We start from the raw sequence: 26,405 nt of genomic DNA, 5'->3' as shown, positions 1-26,405 counted from the left end.
ATATATACACTAATGACATTTTGGATGGAGTATTATAAAAACACGTATGGTTCTCATCAATCAATAGCTGACTATTCTCAAGATAATTACCAATCCCGGTAGATAGTGAAATAATCGTAGATCCTGGTATAGATATTTCACCAGATAAAGGAAAAGAAAACAATCTGTTAAATCGAAAATAAATATACTGTATGACATGACTGTAAACCCTCTGGACTTTTTATATTAATTTTCTTGTAGAACTTTTAATGATGTTATGCGAAGTGGTCAATAACCCGATTTATGGAATCAAAGTGATGTAGTGCCTACTTACGAAAAGGTAGGATTGATGACGTTAATGACTATATTCGTATTACACCTACTAGTACATTTGCAACAACTGAATCCAATAAATTTAACGACCGACCACGTAAAACAGATGGCAGGTATGAAAGAATAATTGAAACGCAATATGGATTCCAGAAGAAGAGTCAACCACTGATTGCATATTTGTCCTCGAAGCAATTATTTCCAAGGTGTCGAGTTCTGGCAAACAAATATGTTGTGCATTCATCGATTATGAGAAAGCGGGCGAGGAAATCAATCGCAATATGCTATGACCTAATTTAACCAATAAAAGGGTTGGTTCAGTGATGGTGAAAGAATTACGTGATATTATTAATTCTGTAAAATATTGTGTGCGATTAAATATTCGCTTTTTTGTTGTCTTTTTAAAACAAAACAAAAACACTGTGGCCTGAAACAAGGGAAAACTCACCAATATTGTTTGCATTCTTAAAAATGATACAATGACCGCTCCGGTGGCCTAGTGGTTACAGCATCCACCCTGGAAGCGGGTTCAATCCCCGGCCGAGTCGTACGAAAGACATAAAAAATGGTACTAACAAATGCTTCGCTTGGCTCACAGCATCAAAAGGTTAGTGTTTGGATTGGTCGGCCTGGTGTCAGTATAATGTGACTGGGTAGGACATGATGCTACACGTTTGAGGGAGGATGCCCAAGTGCTAGACATTACTATAAACTGTCATATTGCAGATATCGTAGAGATATGACTGAACATTTTTTAAACCTACGTTAAAATTCCAGATCACACACACACACACACACATACACACATAAATGATAGTTGCAGTGTAGAGCATAATGTAAATCTATATTTTCCATAAGAGCAATCGTAACATCCTTGGCTTTTTCCGTTAAATCCAGGAAAACAACTCGAATGTAATTCGCCGCCATTGAGAACTATATTCTGAACTACTTTTGTTTGCAGGTGACAATATGGCAACATCATTTCAAGGGATGACGGAAATGGTCGATCGACGTTCTGAACATTGATATCAGTGCGACCGAGAGAGTAGTATACATGCCACCAAATTGGGTCTATCATTCACCGAGAGACTTGCAATGCCTTATGGGATGTTTACTTATTTAAATATATTACTCTGCTTCAATCCCTCTAACGTGTTAATACACAAGACCATATAACGTTCATATTCCGTAAAGTGTAGCGCATCTGTAATATTCAGATAACTAAAGGTGTGTGTGTGTGTCAAAAGTCGGAAAACGGCGCGGGGAGTTGCCCAACATTTCATACTCAATTGAGTATCCGAGAACAAAAATGAAGAACGTTTACAAAGTAATAAGCACAGTTACACAGGGCTCGCACAGACAGGACGTCATGGTCTTAGAAGTGCTGGAACGTTACTAGTCGTGCAGAACTGACCAGAGATATATAATTCGACACTTTTTAAAAAATCTCTTGGACTTCTATCACTGAAGCCTGGAAAGTGATCTTTTCATGCCAACTGGAGAGAACCCTACTAGCTGAGAGGTATAAAACGCTAGCCTTGTACGGATCACTGCCATCTTACTCATGCCCACGTAGGTTTCAGCCTTGTGCTCTGCCAATGTGGCCATGTGAAAAAGCGTGCCAGCTAAAATGGGGTCGGTGTGATCCTATCATGTGCTGGAAATAGCGTAAAATCTACAATAACGACAGCAACACGCCAAAACGGCTTGAGTAGACATACTTCAAAATACGGTTTAGAAACGATCCCAGATGAAATGAAAGCACTTTACTTCATTTGTGGAAAAACAGAGCTTCAAAGTAGCTGTAATGGAACAGCAGCCAGCTCCAGTAGTCGCAGAAATGGGAGACAAAACCAACAAGAATTTAATAAAACAGTCGCAGCAAGTAGCGCTGCTTTCATGCTTCTTTAATAACAATACGCCCTATTCAGACTGGAAGAATAGTACTGTATCTAAAACTACACCCTATTCAGACTCGGAGAATAGTACTATATCTAAAACTACTCCTATTCAGACTCGGAGAATAGTACTAAATCTAAAACTACACCCTATTCAGACTCGGAGAATAGTACTGTATCTAAAACTACACCCTATTCAGACTCGGAGAATAGTACTGTATCTAAAACTACACCCTATTCAGATTTGGAGAATGGTACTATATCTAAAACTACACCCTATTCTGGCTCGGATAATATTACAATATCTGGTGTGGCAACTTCTGCAGAAATATGTAACAGTCGCCAATGTCCGCAAAAATCGAAGTACATATTCAGACGTGACGTTAAGAAAACCAAAATCCTGTGGACTTAGCACTATTCCTGTGGGAAAACGTAGTACAACTTATGTGAGAAAACTTTGCATTCCTTTGGAAACAACTCTGCGGTATTCCTGTTGGGGGGAAAAAGAATGTATACTTGTCTGTCTTCAGCACTGAACCGCACTCTAAATTCAAGTCTTGGAATGAAGACTTGCAAGAAAAGCCACTCGACAACACGTTTGGAAGACAACGAAATAACGACACACACAATGATTGAAATTTTCTTATATGTGCCAGAGATGACGATGTACTCGAAGAAGAATTAACTGATATATGACACACTACCATGATACACATTTCCGTGTAACTAAGTCACAAGTTTTGATAGTCTATCGGTACATCGTGACATTTGTAACAATGGTCAATGAAAGTTGTTCATGAATTTTGTTTCTCAAAGTCTGTAAAAACCCTTTAAAAATAGGTTAATAGATCACTGACACCTGTGGGAATGAGGATTTCGTTCAAGAAAATATACCGTGTATTATCTGATATCGAAGGCATAACGGACTACATATCAGACATTGTACACATTCATCTTTGCAACAACTATATAATTTTCATCCGCAGTTTCAAGTCCAATGTATTGCACCTTCACCACTGATCATATAGATTTTGAAATCTTCCGCGTCGAACATGGATTAATTACCGCATGCAACTGTTTCGGTTTCTAGACTAGCCTCAACCTATCTTTTAGTAGTCGAGTTTGCAAAGCTTCTTCCTGTTAATAAAACATTTCTCCAGCACGAGATACGTGATAAATCTTGTTTAATTAGCTCCTCACAGCGCATAAGACACGGGATCCATGGAAAACAGAATCAACGTTCTATAAATTGTGGGACCTAATGATGTGGGGAGAAGAAAGGTATTAATTGGCTTTTCCCTACTCTGTCACCAGTAGTACCGTAGATATCCGAATAAACGATTCTTAATAAATTTTACCCAGTACACGATTAGCAGAAAGTTGATTCTGCGTTTTTTTGGCAAACTGCTATACGATCACAATGGTCTCACATGTGCATCAAGTACCAAATAAAAACGCACGCTAAATTCGTGTAATTTGTATAAAAGGTTCCACCTGTACTTGTAAGAAGGATGCCGTGTTAATTTGCTCCTGTTAGCTGCACGCGATGGGTGGTTCCGTTACGAACAAGAGTGGCTCGAAGAGTGGATTTAATTAGTTCATTATCCCAAGTTTGTTTGCCATCAACATTCACAAATTCTAAAAAGTTTAATCATTTCCTTTAATTGGACTAGCTACTTTATCATCAAATTGGCCCAACCCGAGACCATGTGAGAACCTAGTTTCTTGGCAGCCATTGTGTACCTACCACAATAATAGAATCTGACAACCGAGACTGGAAGGAATTAAAATCATTTCGCATATTAGTTTTACCAACTATTATAGTAAATTGAAATCCAATTAGCCCGAGAGGTGCAGCAACTATTTCCAATTGCCAAGGCTATAATGGATTTGCGCACTTTATTAGCACGAGCGAAAATTGGCAATTACTAAGAGAAGTAAACGCTTCCATGAGAGAAGGGAATCCCAATGACAGAAGGCCTTTGTGTGTGTCTAACATTTCCGGTTTAATTGAGCTGGAAATTGCCCAATTTGTCATGAGCGCGGTCCACTATCTGTATGTAGGCTAAAACGTTCTTCCTTGGGAGAAAAAAACAACAACATTAGAACAAAAGAAATTACATCCAAATTAGAGATTCCGCTAAAATTAGAGTAGATTGCAATTACATGTGATAAACATATCACTCAAGGACGAGAGGAATGTATACTTTGGGGCAAAACGATGTACTACCCAGCGAATATTGCTTGTATTACAAGAAACTGCAATCGTATGGTTCACAATCATAGACACGTCCCAAAAGTGAACATGCTTTTAATTTCGGATCCAACAAAAGGATAAAACAGAACTTTATTTTGACACAGGTGTGTTCATAATTGTCATTACATCAGCATTACCAGTCAACCAATCAGAAACCATTTGATGGATTTCCTAGCTAAGTAGAAGAGTTTACTTTGTGTTGATCCATCTAGATTCTTTCACTCTGACAAATTCTATATTAAAGTTATGTTCGCTTTGGAACCACAATATTATCTCAAACGGTATTTTGACTCAAAATATTTTCTAAGATTAATTTAAAGACATCCTGCCTTAAAATCATTTGAAAATACTGATGTTGGAAGAACGATAATAACAGAGCAAACCAAATGTTTTCACCTTTCAGGAACGGGGCAATGACAATATGGTCAAAATGGTAAGCTGAAGCAAACTTGCTGTTCAGAGTATATTGTTAATTTCTTGGACTATACATAATTAGTATCCTGCTGCATTGGCTGCTTTTAAATGTCGCCCATGTCTAATATAAATGCAATCATCAAAACTGATAAATATGTTTGTATATTTTTTTCATTCACATGCCAGTGTTCACCTCAGTGATTTAGTTAATCATTTTATCTACTGGTTCATTATAAAACTGAACGCACTTCTTTGTATTATGATCTGACATTACCTTTTGTCATAAATATCACAGAAAATAGACACTGACTTTCTTCAAACATGCCTATGTCTTAATCGAAATTAATGGTATCCCAGTATAACTATTCTCGAAACTAATATCACCCTAGTATATCACTTTCCTGGCTAATATTATCCCAGTATAACCATTCTCGAGGCTATTATTATACCATTATAACCATTCTAGAGGTTAATATTATCCTATTAAAAACATTATCGATGTTAATATTATCCTAGTATAACCATTATCGATGTTAATATTATCCTAGTATAACCATTATCGAGGTTAATACTACCCCATTGTAACAATTATCGAGGTTAATACTCTCCCAGTATAACAATTCTCCACAAATTATCTCTTCACCTGCCAATATATGCATTCATTATTGATAATTTCCTTTGTAAACATTACATTCACACAGGCAGCCCACAAACACGGACGCACAATCGATTGTCACAGAGTGCGCGATGTCAATAAATGATAACAAAATACATAAAATATTGTTACGTATGTAATCGATTTAAGTCAATGTACACTATGTTAGTTCGATCGAGCCCGGACCAGGCTATGCATATCCGAATAGTCGTAATACGTTATCGGTTACGGGACGTTTATCGCAATGCTTGCATTGACTGAGACTGAGGAAGCATACGATTTGACTGTGCCAAATTCCTGAGCAATAACAGTAGCTGGTATGCCTGGGAAGTACGGGATAACGTACCAAGGAATTTAACTTGAGACTGAATGGATTATCCGAAATCCAAACCGTAATCTCGGTAATACCGGCCTTTCCACTCAATTCCAACAACGTATAATTTTGATTTAATGGTATACAAACATGTAACGATCATACAGAGGTGGTTATACCAAATGTTCCTTTTCCGCGTCTACTGCAAGGATTACCTGTCGTAATCTCGTTTCTCACACTGGTTTTACTAGTATATTATAAGTGGAACGATGCGTAATGCGGGGAGGGACGTTTAAGCCCCTCCACCCGACGATTCCATTTGAAATGACTCTCTCTCTCTCTCTCTCTCTCTCTCACACACACACACACATCAAAGTTATGAATACAGTCTTTTAACAGCCGTCACGCAGGACAAGATGCTAATAAAAACTATACAACAAAACTCTAATACTAATTCTAACCGTCCAGACCCCAAGAACAGAAATCAAAAAAATATTCTGGAGTTGTCCACGTGCGATCCAACCTATTATCGTGATCCCTTGAGAAAGCACATTTTCCATAAATCGCGTATACACATAATGAAATGCGTATTTATCTGCACAAAAGACAATATGTTTCATCAGAACCATTTGTAGAGTGGGCCGTAAGTGACTTTTTGATACACAAGTTCGCATGTAAATCAGGTCACTATATGCAAGTCTGACAACAAATGAGGACATTTGCAGGCTGTGCCGAGAGTGGGTGCTATATACACGTTTGACTACAAATGAGGTCACATGCAAACTGTGCCGTGATTGGGTGCTATATGCAAGTTTGACTACAAATGAGGTCACTTGTTGACTATGCCTTGAGTGGCTCTTATATGTAAATTTGACTGCAAATGAAGTCCATGAGTTCAGTCATACATGTAACGAAATCATATAATGAAATTCTGAAACCTCAGTGGTTAGTTAATTAGATGATTTACTGAAATGACTTCCCTGTAACTGTAACATCTGTGATATCACTATTATCACCAATTGGTGCTACACTGGACTTGCATAAACCACCTCATAAACTCTGCGATAAGAGCACATTTATTTGCAGCTCTTTCATGAACGGAAGGTAATATCATCTCGAACACGGCACCCACAGCTGGTGTACTTATCGTTCTGAAAATTAATTAACTCAAGTTAGATTAGTTTTTCGTGTAATTGATTAAATGGCTTAGTTTATGAAACCCGGTGTTAAATTTCCCATCGTTTCTCCGATACAATCAGTGTTTATATTGTATACTTATCGTTAACGGCAGCACAGTGGTGACTGTAGTCAAGTATAAACAAGCAACTTTTTTTGGTGCCATAATTACATGAAATACCAATCCAAATTTATTTCCTTGAAAGCATACAAAAAAAGCGTTGTTTCTTCTCACACTTATGTATTTTATGGCTTAAAAGCAGCGTGCTTGGCTGGTGCTAAGAACTATCGGACATGCCAATAATGACATAAAGTATATAAAAAATCAATTAGTTATTTATGACAGGAGTCGTGATCTTATCTGACTTTGACGCAAGGGGTACTTTTGCACAATCACTGCATAAAATACTTTTACAACAGTTGCATAAAATACTTTTACAACAACTGAATAAAAGTTTAATCGAAAGGGTATCTTAAATAAAAAATAACACGAGGAAAATATACATACAATAACAAAAATAGAAAATGGGGGAGACATAAAAAAAGAAACAGAAAATGAAGAAGACATGTATACAATAACTGAAGCAGAAAATGAAGGATAAGTGTATACCGTAACAAAGAGAAAACGAGGGAGACACATATACAATAACAAACAAATAACGAGGGAAACGTGTATACGGTAACAAATAGAAAATGAGTGAGACGTGTATACAGTAACAAACAGCAAATGAGGGAGATGTATATACGTCGTAGTAACAAACAACAAATGAGGGAGACGTGTATACAGTAACAAACAGCAAATAAGGGAAACGTGATTACAATAACAAACAGAAAATGAAGGAGACGTGTATACAGTAACAAACAGAACATGAGGGGTACGTGTATACAGTAACAAACAGAAAATGAGGGAGACGTGAATACATTAACAAACATGAAAATGAGCGAGACATGTATAACCATAACAGAAACAGAAAGTGAGGGTGACGCGTATACGATAACAAAAAAGAAAAACAGATTGCCGCATTAATATATACACGATGAAAGACGGCGAGGAGAATACTGTATATTGCAATTATAATTTTGAACAAGCTGTTTCATCCAAATTTTGTTTGGACACACATAACCTTTATAAAATTAGTATCTAAAAGTAGTATTAACCAGTTTTTGCTACATAAATATATCATGCTAGTAAAAGCAAGCAATGTTATGTAAGCACATTATATATATTGTTCAGTGGATAGTTTAAGATCTCTTATTTCGGTCCTTCATAATGGTTGATAACATCATTAAATGTGAACGTGGCATTCACTAATGAAAATGTAGTTTAAGTTACTGAAGATAAGTGTAAGACTGATCCTGCGAAAATAAGAGAGCCTTTGGCTAATTGGATATTTCCAATTACTTTAGAGAAGGTCTATTTCACGGCAAATGCACAAGAAAATGAACAAATTATTCGGCACTATGTTTCGTGTTATTACAAGAAAAATGAAGCAGTTAATCGCACCCACATGTCAGCGTGTTCTCTAAGCACGTACCTGTGTGATTAATTCTAGGATCTGGAAATGCCGTGTTGCAAATTAACATTTCTCGTCTTGATTTTGCTGTGTGCAGATACTGTTTAAACATTTAAAAAAGAACTGTGCACACGCAGACACCTACGTACCCAACTACCTACCTACCTACCAACCTATATACATATATACATATGTACAAGATTTGCCTAAATGTATACATCCGCATGTTGCTTTGCGTTTGTAAGAAACAAATCACCAAGAGCGAGTGCAAGTGCCATCCTTTACAACAACCAAAATTACTTGACTTAGGACTGTGTTGTCCTTCTGCATCAAAATGGTTTCTTGATTTGTGAAAGGGAATCATCTTTACGGCGATAAGGTAATCTAATGAGGTCTTTGCGAAAATAACCGCAGCTTTAACGAGGTCATCGTTGACCCTTTGGGAAATAAAGCTTTATTTTTCGTCTACCATTAGTGAGCACGGGGCAATTACCTAACGAATTGGTCCTACCTCACTCTTTATAATGTGTCAATTATCAGTACTAGTCCTCTAACGAGGCTCATCTATAACTTGGATAATCGAAATACGCTTCAGAAGTGACTTCATTAGGGAAACAAGGAAGAGAGGGCTCATGTGTACAACTTTATAGATGTCTAGAGAGAGATGAACAAAGGATTCCACGCAACTCATTTATTAGCACATCTCATTAAGTCCAAATCTGAAGACCATTAAATATGCAAGACTCTGTAAAATGTAAGCAGACGCTCATTCGTATTATTATTTCATTGTCGAACAAAGCTTTGCTTCTGGGAGACAATTGGCCATTGGTCCGGATTATTCTATTGGTTAATTTCCAAGTCCGGGCAATTATATTGGCTGACTTCAAGACCCGAGTAATTCTACTGGTTGACTTCAAAGTAACCAACAACATACCGTGTACCTCTAGTAAAGTGCTGAATAAACTTAAAATGAAATCCAAGAGCTTTTGCCAAGGACACTTAAATATGAACAGGTACTATTTATAGCATCCAAATTGATGATGTGAACCCACAACTCACCTGTTCTGCGCAATTACTACTGTGGAAGGACTATATAATAATAACATTGTCCGTCCATACAAGTTTTGCGTTAGGTCAGATTATCAGGCAGTGTGGAGGGATATTTGTCTCTCATGAGTACGTTCTATATTTTTCCTAAAAAGATCTTGACTTCGTTTCATTCCTTTTAAGATTTTTTTTGAAAACTGTAAATAGATGTATATTTTGTAACCAAACTTATTCTCCTCTGTTGCCTTGCTGTACTCATCAAATTTAAACGAACTTTTAAAGTATTTCACAACCGTATTATCCAGACATGAAACGATTATCAGATGACTAATACTTATCTCAATTAGATGCATAAGTTTCAAGAGGAAACAAGGGCTTGTTTTTTTTACTTAAATCATTTCCACACTTAGCAAAGTGTAAGGAAAAAATACACTACCAGTGGCTCTTATTGCGCATTTGTATTTTTGTCATAACAATGTATGTCTGTCTCTTTGACTCAACCAAACTATTTAAGAGTCATCTCGTGAATTTGTTGGGATTTATTTCTCCCAGCCAAACAGTTAAATACTTCCTTCCCAAGACTGCCTTTATATATAATAAATAAATTCCCTTGAATATCCTCCTTGATCAGAACATTCCAGCATTGTGTTACAACAAATATCCTTGAATCATATCCGAGATCACAACATTAAAACCTTGTGTTCCAAAAAAGTTTCAAGAACATCCTCTGAGATCACAGCAATCCAAGTATTCAAAAAGACTCCCTTGAACATCCTTCAATATCACCATATAGTGTTCCTAATTAAACCTTTTCACACGCATTGTTAAATTCGTCGATACGCAATTTAAAATCTGAGTGCTAGAACGATGTAAAGATCCGGAATCACAGGATAAATGGCCATGGTGCTCAAAACTTTGCTTAGATTCAACTATACCAGACATGAGTACCGATCCCCAAAATGACAATAGGATTTTGAATTCTTAAAAAATCTCAATCTCTCTCTCTCTCTCTCTCTCTCTCTCTCTCTGCGTATAAATACACCCTGATGTTTATGCAACTTTTCCTTAACTAAGCATGATAAAAAAGGAAAAGAGATAAATCAGAAGAAGAAACAATTAACACATTTATCTGAACTGTGCACTTTACTGGAATATTCGCATGAGCTGACGTGCTTGGTCTTTTTATAGAACTGCTCCCTAAGCGCAGGTTCAAGTGAACCTTGTGTAAGGCAAAATTTATTGCGGAAGGCGGAAAATGATTATATTACAATCTTTTTCACCATATCATTTTCATTATAGACAAGAGTCTTTCCAAGGGACTGTGGCTTTACTGGTCGAAAGGAATTTCGAGGAGTTTCAGATAAGACCATTTCTTCCTTTTAACTGCTGCGAGTTGAAAACTATCTGATATTCGTAAGCGATAAAATGGCTTTCAATGTTGCTTCCATGGTGAATATACTAAATTTCAGACTGGTACCAGTACCATTCTGGAAAGAAAACGCTAGTGAAAAACCATGTTGATATGACTTTTCTGTTTTGAAAGAGTAACAATAACAAGATTTTTAAGATGGATGCCTTGGTGGTCATATTAGATATCAAACTGGCACCATTTCCATTTAGGGACAGCTGGGCATCATACAACGTCTTTTAGTCAAAGCCTAGTGCAGAGAGTACTAATGAAAACATGTTTTCAAGATACCATATGTAGCGGACATATTGGATTGGCTTCAATTTTATTGACAAGCATCGCAAGAAGTATTTCAGTGACAACCCCAAGCTGATATGACCTGTCATTTTGAAAAAGCAGGTGAGAACTAAATTTTTAAAATGGCCAATGTGGCGGTCATATTGAAACACATGTTCGTTAAGGACCAACTAGACATAATGAGTAGTATTGTGCTTAAAACTTCATTTCAATCTGACTTCCATTTATCAGGGGTAGCAATAAAACGATTTTCAAGATGGCTATTGTTCCGGTTATAATGAAGGTCAGTCGGCACAACTTCCATTTAATACCAACTAGACCATAGGAAGAGTGTACGTCAAGTTTCATGGGTAACATCAGAGTAGTATAGTTGGAGTAACGATTGCAAACTTTTGCTGAAGGACGGACGGTCGGACAACATACCATCCATCTTATGGTCGATGGCCAGTAAATGTAAAATATGCCGAAAACTAAAAAAGAAAGCCACTAACCTTTATTAACGAAGGATATTAAGGCATTGAAATAGGAAAGAAAAAGTATTATTACGAACACGTGGGTTCAACATGGTAATATAGAGTACCATATAGTATTTTTAAGCATGAAAGTCGTATTGTTCCAAATGTATATTCTTCGTGCAGAGTTCAATCAGAGTTACTCAGTGTTTTATTTTAAAACTGACAAATTATTTCTAGCAAATAAGTCCGTTGCGCTCTTGGGTATATATTGATTTACATTCTGGAAACCCCCTATCTACTTACAACATTGTACAAAAATCTATTTCAAACCACTTTCTCAGGGTTGAAACTGGATCGGCAACATTCCCATTTGCGTATTTTCATAAAATTCAGAGCTGATATGTGCAAAATATATGAAATATTTAGTCCTCTTGAATTTGTTTTGGTCGTTCTGATAGAAGGCCGCTTTAGACACCAAAGCATATAAAATCGGCCTTGTCCTGCCTTCAAGTGAACTTTTTCTACGATATAAGACAGAGACGAAGCTTTCAAAGATTAATTTAATATCATCCAGCGTTGTTCTACTCTCCGAGTCTCATAAACAAAACAGGAGGGCACCTCAGCTAATCTTATCTATTTCGATCCATGGTCGCATTAAATGCGATTTCTCCATATCGTGTGGAGATAAAACCATTTAAATAATACTAAATAAATTCAATACGTCTTGACACTGTTGGAAGAACAAAGATTAATTTATTTTGACCCTGACAGCCATTGAATTACGAAGACGTCACGCAGTGAGGATGAAAAACAGAACACGCCCCCTAGTGGCAAGAGTTAATTCATAATCGCTAGAGGAGAGACCATAGTTTATCGACCCCAGTGTTTGTAGCAAATTTAGAATATAAACCTCTGGTAAAATATTATGTCACGTGCGAAAATGGGTTATACTGGTAAGGTTTGGTGCTTTGCGGAACAACAACACAAGTAGGCTATTTAGTGCCTAGGCAACTTAAAATGCCTTTCTTAAGGGGTGATGTTGGATGTTGCATTCTGGTACCCTGCTTCACGGTATCACCAGTATGTACAAGACTGAGTGTATTTAAACAATTACACCACTTTCACGCACATACACACCAGTACTTGTACACCCTAACGTACAGTACGTAATGCTTCAAATTATGGCTTATTTTGTATCGCCAAGACCGACAGAACAAAACGTAAAGTTGAAAATGTCTCAAACAGGGAAGATGATTGATCTTAACTGCATTATCATAAAACGTCTACATTAGAATAGATTACAATGTATATTTAACAAAACAAAAATTCCTATTGTAAATCAAAACTTCATTTCCAAAAGGGAAAATAAATCTTCCTCATTCAATATCCAAACATATAAAATAAAAGTTCAATATTGCCTGAATATTGTTTTGGTTTTAATGGACATAATCCCATTATCCAGCACACGATATGTACACATTTCGACCAGTATGTTTGGTGAAGGAAGAACCCATGAAGACTACCCGGAAGTTACTGGTAAGCTTTCTCACATACCCGCGCATGTCAAACCGAGACTCAAACCCACACGGAAAGCGGTGAGATGTCAGTGATCTGTAAAGGCAAGCGGCACTGACACCTTGGGCCCCCATTAAAAAAAAATAATAATAATAAAAAAAAATCAACCCATTACCAGAGTAAGATATGCCAATACTTCGGCAAAGGCTGCGTTGCCTGACTATGTGGGTCGGGTAGATTCAATAAACTGCCTCTTCCCAGCATCGATCGTGGGTATATCTAATCAGGAATGATATTATATTATTGATTAATCACGAATTCCTCTCAATAATATCATATATACTTGTGTACAAGATGGTTGGAAAAGCAGATTTAACAATCTTTCATATAGACACTGAATACAAATATGCGTGATATGTTCCATTTTATTCCACTGTAGGTACGAAAATGTCAGACGGTACATTTTCTTCATCCTTTGGGTTTTATATTACAAGCCTGAATAACATTACATCCTAGGTAAACATAAAATATTATGGTTGTTTTCCATCCCGCCGTTTATTTTGGCTACAAAGTATATATAAAAAACTTCGACAATGCAGTTGATCTAATAAACTTTAATATTAATCTTAATACATGACGTGGACGGACGACGGACACGCACAAGAACGCATAAATGAACGTTATGGTGAGCTTCGGCAAACACGGGCTCCACCGAATTGAAACGCACTATTCAAATGTTTTTTTATATTTAAAAAAATGAAATTGTAAACTTCCTAAATTTAACTCATTTTTATGTCGTAATTAACCCATTGGTCAAAGCGAAGCCCTTCATGTGCACATCTCGTAATTAACACATTAGTCAGTGAAGATCTTCATGTGCACATGTCGTAATTAACCCATTAGTCATAGTGAAGATCTTCACGTGCATATGTCGTAATTAACCCATTAGTCATAGTGAAGATCTTCATGTGCACATGTCGTAATTAACCCATTGGTCATAGCGTAGATCTTCATGTACACATGTCGTAATTAACCCATTGGTCATAGCGAAGATCTTCATGTGCACATGTCGTAATTAACCCATTAGTCATAGTGAAGATCTTCATGTTCAAATTCTGCAAAACACAGCATTAGCCCTGATAAGAATCTGCTGAAAATTTCCCTCAACTTTGGAAAACAAACTTAAAAGTTATAGCTGGATAAAGTTATACCAATTATATAGGCATAATTGTCCAAGCGATAGTCAGCAAAGACAATGACAGGCAAGCAGTTGAGAACGTCTTGATTAATATCACATTACTAATTTTCATGATATATTAAATTACTAACCATTATACGATTTACATTATTGTAACGAGTCTAGCATTCGTTTGCAATGGAATATCGGCAAAAGACAAAATTATATTATCATTATTTTACTTACGGTAGATAAATATATTAATACATTAATATAGTAAGTTTCAAATAATGACAGGAATCAGTATGTTTTATGATTTCATTTCGCAAACCGATCTCACTTTCACATACATGGTCCTATTTCGTATACCGAAATTATATTTGGCATTACTAATTTGATTGTTTAACAACCGTGTTTAACAACCGGGAACCATGAAAACAATATCTAAAAAATATAAATAAGGAAAATACTTTTTAAATTTCATTATATTACTGATTAATGAATTGAATAACCAATAGCTATTAACTGTCAATGCTTCATTTTGCATGCCAATTTTCCTGTTTGCACCAAATTAATATGCAACAGCACTGGCAGTGATGACTGCTTCTATCTTTTAAAAATCAAATTAACTAATGTATACATGAAATTTGAAGTAAAATAACATTAAACAGTTCGAAAATTAAGAAAAATAAGTATAATTTGCGATGATTCCGTTCCGCATTTACATTTAAGTAACGAATCGTTTTCGTATAATGACTGACCCTTTTGCGTCAGAAATAACCGTTATTCTCATTTCAGGCATTATATTGAAATCATTAAGGTTTTGCCATCTCCACTTTAACTATATCACCCACAATACTTTATTATGTCAATAGTTTTAAAGGTTTACAATCAAAAAGAATATGTGTTGATTCCATTGAGCATGCCGATATTTCATTTCGCTCCATCTCGTAAAAAGATTCTTCACTGAAGATTTAAAAACCACACGAATAAACAAAGATGAATAAAAAAAAATGGTGCACCAGTTAAAGTCGAGAGTCTGGCTTTGGATCAAGTGTAGATTATAAAGTATTTTGATATTAATAACAACTGTTACGGGTGATCGGAAGTTAAATTTCCTGTTCCTAGAACAGGATCGTCTTTTAAGCCTGTGATAACAAAAATAAAAACAAACAAAACAACAGCCATATTTTGGTTTAAAGTAATGATGGTGCAATTAGTTTAAAGAAGAAACAGTATCATTTATTTCAAGCGTTTCAAATTTCACAACCTACACACAGCAGTGATAGCCTCGTTTTGATTGTTAGTGACTGATATCAGGAACGGCAACTCTGCAATGGGTCTATTCAGATATGGCATAATGTCCATAATCATTACATTTCAGGCCTTTTCCCAAGCGGAACATGGTACATGCAATACAGTTGTTGCCATATCCGAACTCTTTCAATCATAATACAGCAACTTTAGTGCGCCCTCGGTATAAGACCCTATATTGTTTACATCGGTGGATGGGGAAAGTACAAAATGTTATCATCGTGGTTACATGTATAAATCGACAGGCATCCAGCGAATGCACACCGTTTGAATAAGTTAATCTACCGTTTTATATTCCGGGGGCTATTTCACGCTCGATATATTGGTATAATTTGCATTTTCCATTCTTTCCTTTACCAAAAAGCGATCTGTTGTGGAATCGACAAGTCTGGGCTTTACTTCTGTGTTGCTTACGTTATTATTGATAAAACTCAACACTTGCAATTAAATACACCAAAGGTACTTGAATATTGATGTCTGAAAACGTGTTGCTTCCACTACGATACGAATAGATTGGTATATACTTTAAATTGAAGTCAAACTTTTCGAATAATAACCATCTACAGCTCTAAACAATAGCTCGACAAAATATTATTCATGAATACCCGAATGAAAGAAAATTACACGAACAAACTTTTCAAGAGAGCTCAGATCCAACTTAAAGCTTTCGAACGTGATTTCCCAAAGGAGTTAATCTGTTCTTTTTCCGATTCATTATCCAAATACCAATCCAATCGTGTACCAATACATCACGTGTACTTCAATAAAAGAGGTATCGCCTGACGGACCGATTAAAGGCTACTCAATTAAACCTTCTATTGTATCATACGTCACCTAAGGTATGTCTAATCAAGAGCGACAGCACTGGTACCTGGCTAGTTGATCAGTGGCAACTCAAGTCTAATTCTAGATGTTCCTTGCGGCAAGATTTTATACATGTATTACGTGTTCACTAAGGCACTAGTGTGTACGAAAGGCCATATCGAATTTGCCTCCGGGTTTAAATACAAGTCATTCAACCTAAATTCTGACCATGATGGTCAGTTTCATGTAAAGGCCAAACAGATTTTAGAAATATAATGTGGTAGCCCGTCCATAATTGGACAAGATGATACTAAAAGGCTGTCCAGTACACGAGTATCTGTTCTAACAATCGCTATTCTAAATTTAAACCTGGAAATACCGCTCAGGACAGTTAAGATTGGTTGGTAGCATCATTTCCTTCGCGATGCATGATTGGTACACTGTTAAAAAAAATAAGGCGGGATGGCTGTTTTACTGCCGTGTTATGACTCAAGGTACTAATCAGTTCCCATAGTAAACGTATGCTAATACCATATAAAAATTCAGTAAATTAACATTTCTGAATGCTCATGATCAAACTTATATTTATCAGTAACGGTACAGCCTTGATGACAGATTCGCAGGAGAGAAAACTATATGACCTGCGACATTTTCTGGATCTACATGTGTTTAAACATATGCTTTCAATACCGCAACAAAGAGTCACCAAAGAGTCAGATGCTGATTTCAGAACGAGTCCTTCAAAGTCTGTAAAGAGACTGAAATCCTATAAATAAAACAATGTCTCTAGAGTTTTTGTTTTCACTTACAACTAGGGTAAGCTCTCAAAAGATTACTTTTCTTAAAATCTTACTTTCATTATCAACCATTCCTGGTCAGCCAAACCCACATATACTGATCTTCACCCATTTCTTTGCTGGTTCCGATTTTGCATATAATTAGTACCGTGAGTCCTATTATGACCACTGTACGCGAGACGCAGATGTCAATGCTGAATCGACAGCGAGCTATCATCCAAGAGATGATTTATGTTGTAGTACAAGAATGTATCTTATAATATCCATTCCCTATTTCTGATTGAAAATGTAAAATCTGGGGGAATATGTTGTTGGAGAACTCGACTGTAGCATAGCTATTTCAAACCGATTCTTTTGTGTCAAAGTCTCGACATTATAAAACTGACCCAGAGTCTCTGCTATGAGCTCTCGGCTAATCATAATTGACGTTTTCAAAAATAGTGACAGTTTGCAATTGACTGGAACAACAACTTGAGCTTATAGTCAAGCTGAAACGTGTCATGAAGTCCAGGCCTGTGCTACTGGAGTATTATGTAACAGACACGTATAACGAAGCCCCCTGCTCGCCTTTATTATTCATTAACAGAATCATGCGGCCCAGCGAACATGCTGCAATTAGTCACTGCCATGAGAACGCTATGTGATGTCAGCTTCGGGAAGTACATGATGACACATCAAGTTCATGATATTTATATCAAATCATCGTTAAAGAAGGAGAGGATGGGAAGAAGATATCTTCTGCCATTTTGTTCATACTGTAATCTGATATACGTCGAGCACACCGCTAATGATTTAGTGTTTTTTTAGTTTTGTGCTTTGCGACAAACCACCATAAAATGGCTGCAGAAACTACTGCGATAAAGTGACCTGCCTTGCAAAACAGCCGACCCAGGACAATCCGATGGCATGATACAAACTTCTCATCGCGGGTTCGGCACATCAACCACTGGGCAACATTACTCCCAAGCAAGGTTTTCACTCCTTGCCACACTTTCCTGCACTGAATCGCAGTGTACTCTTCCGAAATGCGCTGCATCAGACCAGAGTGTGCCTGTCTTTCCGTTTTTATGAAATGTTGGAATACCAGTCTCGACAGTTGAAAACGAAAGAGATGAGATCTACCTTTGGGTTCGTGTAACCTTTCTTAAGGCTTTCCATGCAAATAGGTATTTTTCAATTTACTTAACTGAATGATGCCAGCTACCGACAGATTATTCGGAAAGAATCTGAATGTCAACAAGTCTATTCTTCAAAGCCTCTGATAAGAAAAATAAAACTGTGCGTCCTACTGAGACCGGTATAACAATGAAAATACTGTCCGCTTAAGAGATGACCTACATCGGGTGCAACTGACAAAAACAAGCCCCGCCTTCCTACCCAAGGAAAAACGACAGCGAAAGTGATGCGAGATTTTAAAAAAAAAAGAGTTATCGATGACACTGTAAAGACGTGAATAAACTTTCTGGCAATGTTCATGTATCGGGTAAATATAATGAGATGACAGAAAAAGCGTATTAATGCTTTCACTGTGCATGTTATTCATTAGAAAATTACTGTGTTAAATTTGGACAAGTTTTGTTGCAGCGCGATGAATTTAGTGCATAATGAAATGTAAAATATGTATTGTTACTAATCATTCCAATGAAAGTATTGATTCATTTTGAAGATTTGTTACCGACCGCTCCGGTGGCCCAATGGTTTGAACGTCCGCCTCGAATGCAGGAGGTCGCGGTTGCGAACCCCAGCCGAGACATACCAAAGACTCATAAAAACGGTACTAACACTCGGCGCTCAGCATTAAGAGGTTAGTGCTTGGACTGTTCGGTCAGGTGTCAGGACAATGTGACTGGGTGGGGCATGATGCCCCAGTGCTAGACATCACTATAAACTGTCACACTGCAGACATCGTAACGATATGATTTAATATTTGTAAAAGCTACGTTAAAATCAAAATCACACACACATACACACTCTTACACGCACACACACACGGTTTGTTTTGAAATCACTTAATGGACGTCTGACTCGTAATGCAAGGGTCGCAGGTTGAAAACGCCCTCTCTTGTTCCTTGGAAAAGGTACCTTGCAATAATTTCATGGATATAACATAGCCAATGTTTTAAAAGTTAAAACCAAAAGAACAAACAAACAAAATTAAAATTACAGGGGACATATGATGATCAACAGTTTGACGAGTAAAGCTAACGATCATTAAAGTAATTTGTTTTTAATTTTAAAAAAATAGCTGTTTCTATGGTGACTTGCGAACTACCAAATACAGATGTCCCATATCTTCATCGATATTAGTTCTAAGAATGAAAATAGTATCTTTTGTTGAGGAAATTTCAATGAAATGTATGTCAATCTTGTATTAAATAATAAATATGTCTACTTCTTGTATCAAACAGAGAAATATGCATCACTCTTGTATCATATACAGAACAACGTCTCGTCTATCAAATAAATATGTTATCATTCTTGTATCATATACAGAACAACGTCTCGTCTATCAAATAAATATGTATCATTCTTGTATCATATACAGAACAACGTCTCGTCTATCAAATAAATATGTATCATTCTTGTATCATATACAGAACAACGTCTCGTCTATCAAATAAATATGTATCATTCTTGTATCATATACAGATAACGTCTCGTCTATCAAATAAATATGTATCATTCTTGGATCATATACAGAACAACGTCTCGTCTATCAAATAAATATGTATCATTCTTAGATCAAATACAATAACGCTGCATGGTATGTATCACTTTTGTTGCTGAACGTATACTTGAAATGGTATATTTCTTCAGTCTTGAACGTTTGATAGGAAATATCAAAATATATGTACTTTCCCACTTTAACAGAATTAATTCTAAAAAAATGCAACTAAACTTAAATAATTCACAAATGCATAACTGTATCAACCTGACGGCTAACATTATTTCACAAGTTTATTGAAATAGGAATATTCCGCGAGTACATAAAAGCCATTCCGCCGTCTTTTTGTAGTAATACCTCCTCAATTTTCTAATAGTGCAAAAAGTTTTGACTTTCAGAATTTCGTGACATCCTAAAATGACTTGTACTAGAATCAAATGGAGGAATAAGTGATGATAATGTCCATCATCATCATGAACCATAAAAAGTTTAAATAATGCAAGATATTTTTTCCCAAAAAAAAACGAAATAGATACACCTTAGGCGAAATTTACGCCAGTTTCACAATGGGCATTTAAAATATATTATTTTCAACACGCTACGCTCCACATTTATCAATGCTATTTATATCCAATTAGGCAGTCATTTCGGGCAGAAGAAATCCTCAAATTACATATGCCAATTACGTCGGCAAATAAAAACTGAAAATTAGGTACGGTATTATCCGGAGAACTAATGAAGACCAAAATGACCCTAATTGAAATTTTCTCCAAAAATCTCACTAACAACCAGGCATGCAAATCAGCACTACTCGCTTTTTAATGGGCAAAATTTCTATTAAGCTATCGGACTGTTACGTCTTGTCGAGCTGAGAAAACGTTGTAGAAACTAACAGTTGCAGCTATTACTGAAATCCGTCCGATTTAGAACTCGTTAGTGGCAAATGGCAGGGTTTATAATCACCCCAAAGTTGTTGAGAACTATAATGGTATTAGAGCTTGTTACAACGTTAATTGGACCCCTCTGATTTGATCATTAAGTCTCTTGTTCAATTATCGTAATACGACCCCCTTCATTAGCAATCACAACAGTCGTCTTTAAACATCCCAAACTCTACAATTACTTTGTCTTGTGTTTTATTATGTATGTTTGGCTTTTATTTTAAGGAAGAAGAATATTCATATCATGGAATTTAAAAATATAAAATCTGATGGTTGGTTTTCTTTTTTTTTCTCTTAAAAAATCATAGCTTGTATTGTTGTATTTCATAATTAGAATCATTTGCTTCAGTGAAGTGAACGAGATTGTTTACTAAATTATTTACAGAAGATCTTTCTTGCACTCTTACACTATTTTGTAACTTGAAATGGAAATGGACGGCTCATCTGAAAATCGGGGCCCGCAACACAGTTTTGGTTAAAGATTTCATAATCAGTAAATGATGATCTGAAGGAATAAATCACCGTTCTCATTACGGGAGTCAACTGAGACAATCGTATCCATCATAAGTGAAACACCAGGCGTTATGTCCCTAACATGAACTTTTCTCGGAAATCTGGTCAACAATCATACAGAAAAATATATCAGGAATATTCTCTTTTTAATGGGCAATATTTCTATTAAATTATCAGATTGCTACATCTTGTCGAGATAGGAAAACTTTGAAGAAACCAACAGTTAAAACCATGCTAAAATCCGTCCGGTTAAGAGCTCGTTAGTGGCAAAAGGTACAGCTCATTATCGCCATTATGTTGTTGAGAACGAGAATGTCATTAGGACCTTGTTATAATGTTAATGGAATCCCTATGAATTGATCATTAAATCTCTGGTACAAATATCCCCATATTCTCCCTTCATTAGCCTAATCACAAAACCCATCTGCTTACATTCAAAACGCCAAATTACCCCGTCCTTCTGCCCAGTTACGTTTTCCATACCGGTGTCATGGAATTCAAAAGGCGCAATTATGGTTGTTATAAACTCGCTATCGTACTGTAGCATTTCGTTACGCAAACTTACTTTCTTAATGCAGTATTCTGTTATGGTAAACAAATTTTAAGGGCTTACATTACTGTTTACTTTATAGAAATAAATGACACTCAGAAACCTGGTTATCCGTTTGATATCTAAAGACGTCGTGTTTTTAATATCTGTGCTTAAAAACTGCGAGCTCAGAATGGTGACCGAATCAATAAATGGCAAGCCAATTCTGAATCAGTTTCCTCTGCAGGAGGCGATTGACACTAGAGGACTCCCCCACCCCACCCTCTTCACCATGAGTCGCCAGTGCATCAAAGGTTCAACACATTAGCTGTAATAGTCAATACTTAACCTTTTACATAAGCTGGTTGACAGAAACCATGCATATTAACGTCTTTAAACAACGGCATAACACTAACCGCGCTATGCCCGAATCTTTTTACTCAAACCTGCCCAAAACTTCATTGTTTTGGGGGTTTTTTGATGGTTTTAACGGCGCCATTAAGACATTGTTGCTTGCATCATACCAAGGAAATGCGAGATAAAGCTAAGTGTATTTTCAAATGACACTTAGAAAACCGACCGGGGCTGGACTGGACTTAGCTGGGATCGAACCCGCGAACTTTGGATTGTGAGTCTTCATTTCCTAGGTAAGTACAGCTAATACTGTAAGTAAGGTCACTGTGTCTGAAGAAGAGCTTGTCCTAAGTCTTCGGTTTTTTTTTGTTTTTTTTTTTAATAGGGGGATTGGGGGTTGTCTCTTTTTGTTTCTTTAGCGTCTGTCTTTATAGCGCCAAGGGAATTCAAATAGAGGATCGTGTCCAGAGATATAGCACGGCTGCCAAAAGATTCAAACACGAAACCTCGAGTCACGAGTCCTTCACGTTAATCATTGAGTCAGGTTTGCAACTTTCAACATTCCTGACAGGAATGCATCATGCTATACAAACTTGACCGAAAGCATGAAAACACAACAACACACAATGTAGAAAGAAATCACACAAGATGATTGTTGTAAAGGCTATGTGAAGAAGTGTCTTAAACATACAAAAATTACTTATAAATACAAGCACAAACAGACGACAACTTATAAAACTGTTGAAGTTCAGTTCGTTCGCTGGGTAGAACTAGACCTCGGGAGTTAAATGATTTCATACTATATGAAATTATTATTAAGTAACTATTGAAATGGGTCTATTGTGGTTAATCAACTTGTTAAATTGGTCTATCAATATTAAAGAACGCATGAAGTCTACCATGATAAAAATCTATGAAATGTGTCTATCATTATCAAACAACTCATGAAATCGATCTGTCTTGATCAAACATCTATTGAAATGGTCTCTCATGCCCAAACAACTTGTGAAATGGGTCTATCATTTCATGCCCAAATAACTTATGATTTAGGTTTATCGTGCTCAAACAACTTGTGAAATGAATCTATCATTAAGAAACAACTTATAAAATGGTTCTATCATGCTCAAATAACTTATAATTTTGGTCAATCATTTATTATTTAGTATTATATGCTCAAACTTATGATCTGTGTGTATTATGCCCAAACAACTTATGATTTGTGTCTAACATGATCAAAAAACATGATTTGGGTCTATCATGCTTAAACTACTTACTATCATGCTCAAACAACTTATGATGTGGATCTATCATGTTCAACCAACTCATGATGTGGGTCTATCATGCTAAAACAACTTGTAGAATGGATCTATCATGCTTAGCCAACTTATAATTTGGGTCTATCATGTTCAACCAGCTTATGATTTGGGTCTATAATGCTCAAACAACTTATGATGTCGATCTATCATGTTCAAACAACTTATAAAATGGGTCTATCATGCTCAACCAACTTATGATTTGGGTCTATCATACTCTAACAACATTGTATGTCATGTTCAACCAACTTATGATTTGGGTCTATCATGATAAACAAACTCGTTAAATGGGTCTGTCATTATCAAACAACTTATGAAATGGGTTGTATCATATTGAAACTTATGAAATGTGCTTACCATGTCCAAATAACTTAAGAAATGAGTCCAACATGATGAAAAAATGTATGACATGGTCTATTGTTTTGAAAAAAAAAAACTTTTAAAATGGGTCTATCACTATGAAACAATTTGCAAAAATGGGTCGATGGCCTGTTTAAAATAAGCACTCATGATTGTTCGAAGGCAACCATCATGCTGCTTCCTTGTCATCAATTCCGAAATTCAGAATCACATTCCACATTTAGAGTATAATCAGATACACGTTATCGACACGCGGGACTAGTGGGGATGGGTGAAGAACAATTTAAATTAAATGAAATCCATAAACAAACTGGGTAGGATGAGTTCAAAGGAAATATTCCAATTAAAATTACCTGAGGTAGTCATTTTTACAAAGAATCATCCCAGATCTGGTGAAACACGAACTAAAATCCGCCAGTTTGGTCTGACAGCACGAACATTTGAGACACCCTGTATGCCAGTAACGGTCTACAGCGTGAAGCAAAAATCTGTCGATAATTCTGCCGCCACATCCTGCACAAGACTTTATTCCGCCTGCCGATATACCGCCAATATTGTTGTTGTTAAGGTTACTGTTACTTCCACCTCCCGAGTGCATGATGGGACTGCTCGGATGTGATGGACTATTCGTTCCTGTAATAATAATAATAATAATAATAATAATACAAAAGACGATAAAGACGATATGAAAAGGAAAAGACCGCGACAATATCACGATAGGAAAAACGATTCTGATTATTGATAGTGATGCATGATGGTTCAAACACTGAAGACCTTAAGACTAATGTTTTTTATGCAGCTTTCTGCATGAAAACAATACTGGTTCAGGCGAGTCAAATCCATGATAAAAACTCAAACAAACGGAATATCTTTATATATGATGTTTACAATTTACGAATAAGAGCATGCAAATAACAGGAGCGAGAAATGTCCGGGTTGGTGGAATTGGAAGTCACAAATGAAGTCTACATATAGACTGGTTTCAAGATGTTTCCTATCCAGATCTCCGGTCAACACTGATTCAGTGCTAATAGAAAAAGAAACAATATTCGATAATGGAGTGATAATAGGACAATTCTATAAGTATTGATGCTTTAAAACTGGCTTCTACTACATATTTTCTTTCACTGATTGATTAACATTTACATAATACAAGAACATTCCCACACACAGGTCTAGTTTTGGTTCCGGTTTTATTCAGAGACTGTATAAATGAATAGCCAACATAATACCAGTTAAATTAATTAAGAGATGTACACTTGTTCCTGTAAATACCCACCACCTCCACTCCTCGTCATGGATTCAGGCATATAGAATAGGTTCGATACGCTCTCCCGCATGAGGCGAAAACACAACCAGGAAACACGTTGGCACAGCAGTTAGCGTGCCAGACTCACGACCACAAATGTAAGGGTTAGAATTCTACCGTCAGATCAGCACTTTCCCGCTAACAAGGTGCGTCCTTGGATAAAGCACTTTTCGAATAGCCTCGACACTAAATAATCTACTTGTGCTGCTGTGCCGTAAAACACCAAATCAAACCTTCCCTGAAAGGTATTTCTCTTTACTTTGTGAGGCAAGTAAAAACCTGCTCCTGCGAACAGTTGCGCAATTAACCTGGGAGACTAGTAAATCTTGGCTACAGGTGATACTAATTAGCGGTAACGGTGAAGACCTACCAGGAAAATATTTGTTTGTAATTAACGGTAAAACCCATTTACATCGTTTTAGAACAGGTATTATTCAGGTATAAATAATACCCTACTTTCTTGTTCAAATACCGATTGTAAGAGATTAGTCGGAGGATGTTGTGGCCCTATAAAGTCATGACGCGAATGAGATATTAGTACAAAAGCAATGAGTCACAAATCACAACGTTTTAATTACATATTTCAATCAATTTCCCCTCTTATCCCCACCGACTTAAATAGCACATCACCACCACCCAGACAGTGGCCAAGCGAACATAAATAAAATTCATCGAAATACATTGACTCTTCCAGCTATGATGACATACATATAAACTCTACTGAACATTTGAGAAATTCGTTGAATATCAATATTTCTATATTATCCGATTTTAACACCATTAGAGGGACCACGATATCAGGTATCAATGACGACACCCTTAGAAGGATCACGGTGGCAGACACCAATTATGGTACACATCTTGCACAGGCAACATTTCTTTAATTTCCATCCAGCGGTTTAGTAGGTAATTAACGGAGAGACTGGCTAACGTAGGGTATCACAATATTCCCCCGATAACACGTGGGTATAATGAGAAAGCCAAATCCATAAAGAAAACTATTTACACGTTTGCTCAAGATTAAAGTACAGTTCTGATCAATATTGGAATACGTGTTTCATTGTTGATCCT

General features: G+C 36.4%; 1 protein-coding gene across 2 annotated transcripts in view; it reads right to left on the bottom strand.

Moving 5' to 3' along the window:
• The window catches only part of LOC149779269 (LIM domain transcription factor LMO4-like), a 46,842-nt gene that overhangs the window by 6,457 nt on the left and 13,980 nt on the right, over positions 1-26,405 (bottom strand). For both annotated transcript variants that reach the window (XM_089939860.1, XM_089939861.1), the window contains exon 2: positions 24,379-24,658. In XM_089939860.1, coding sequence (XP_089795986.1) covers positions 24,379-24,658 — 280 coding nt within the window. The remainder of the gene's footprint in view (positions 1-24,378; positions 24,659-26,405) is intronic.

The sequence above is a fragment of the Sinohyriopsis cumingii genome, chromosome 17, assembly GCF_028554795.1.
Source record: "Sinohyriopsis cumingii isolate HCF-2022 chromosome 17, ASM2855479v2, whole genome shotgun sequence".
NCBI lineage: Eukaryota > Metazoa > Mollusca > Bivalvia > Unionida > Unionidae > Sinohyriopsis > Sinohyriopsis cumingii.
This window is presented reverse-complemented; position numbering and strand designations above follow the sequence as displayed.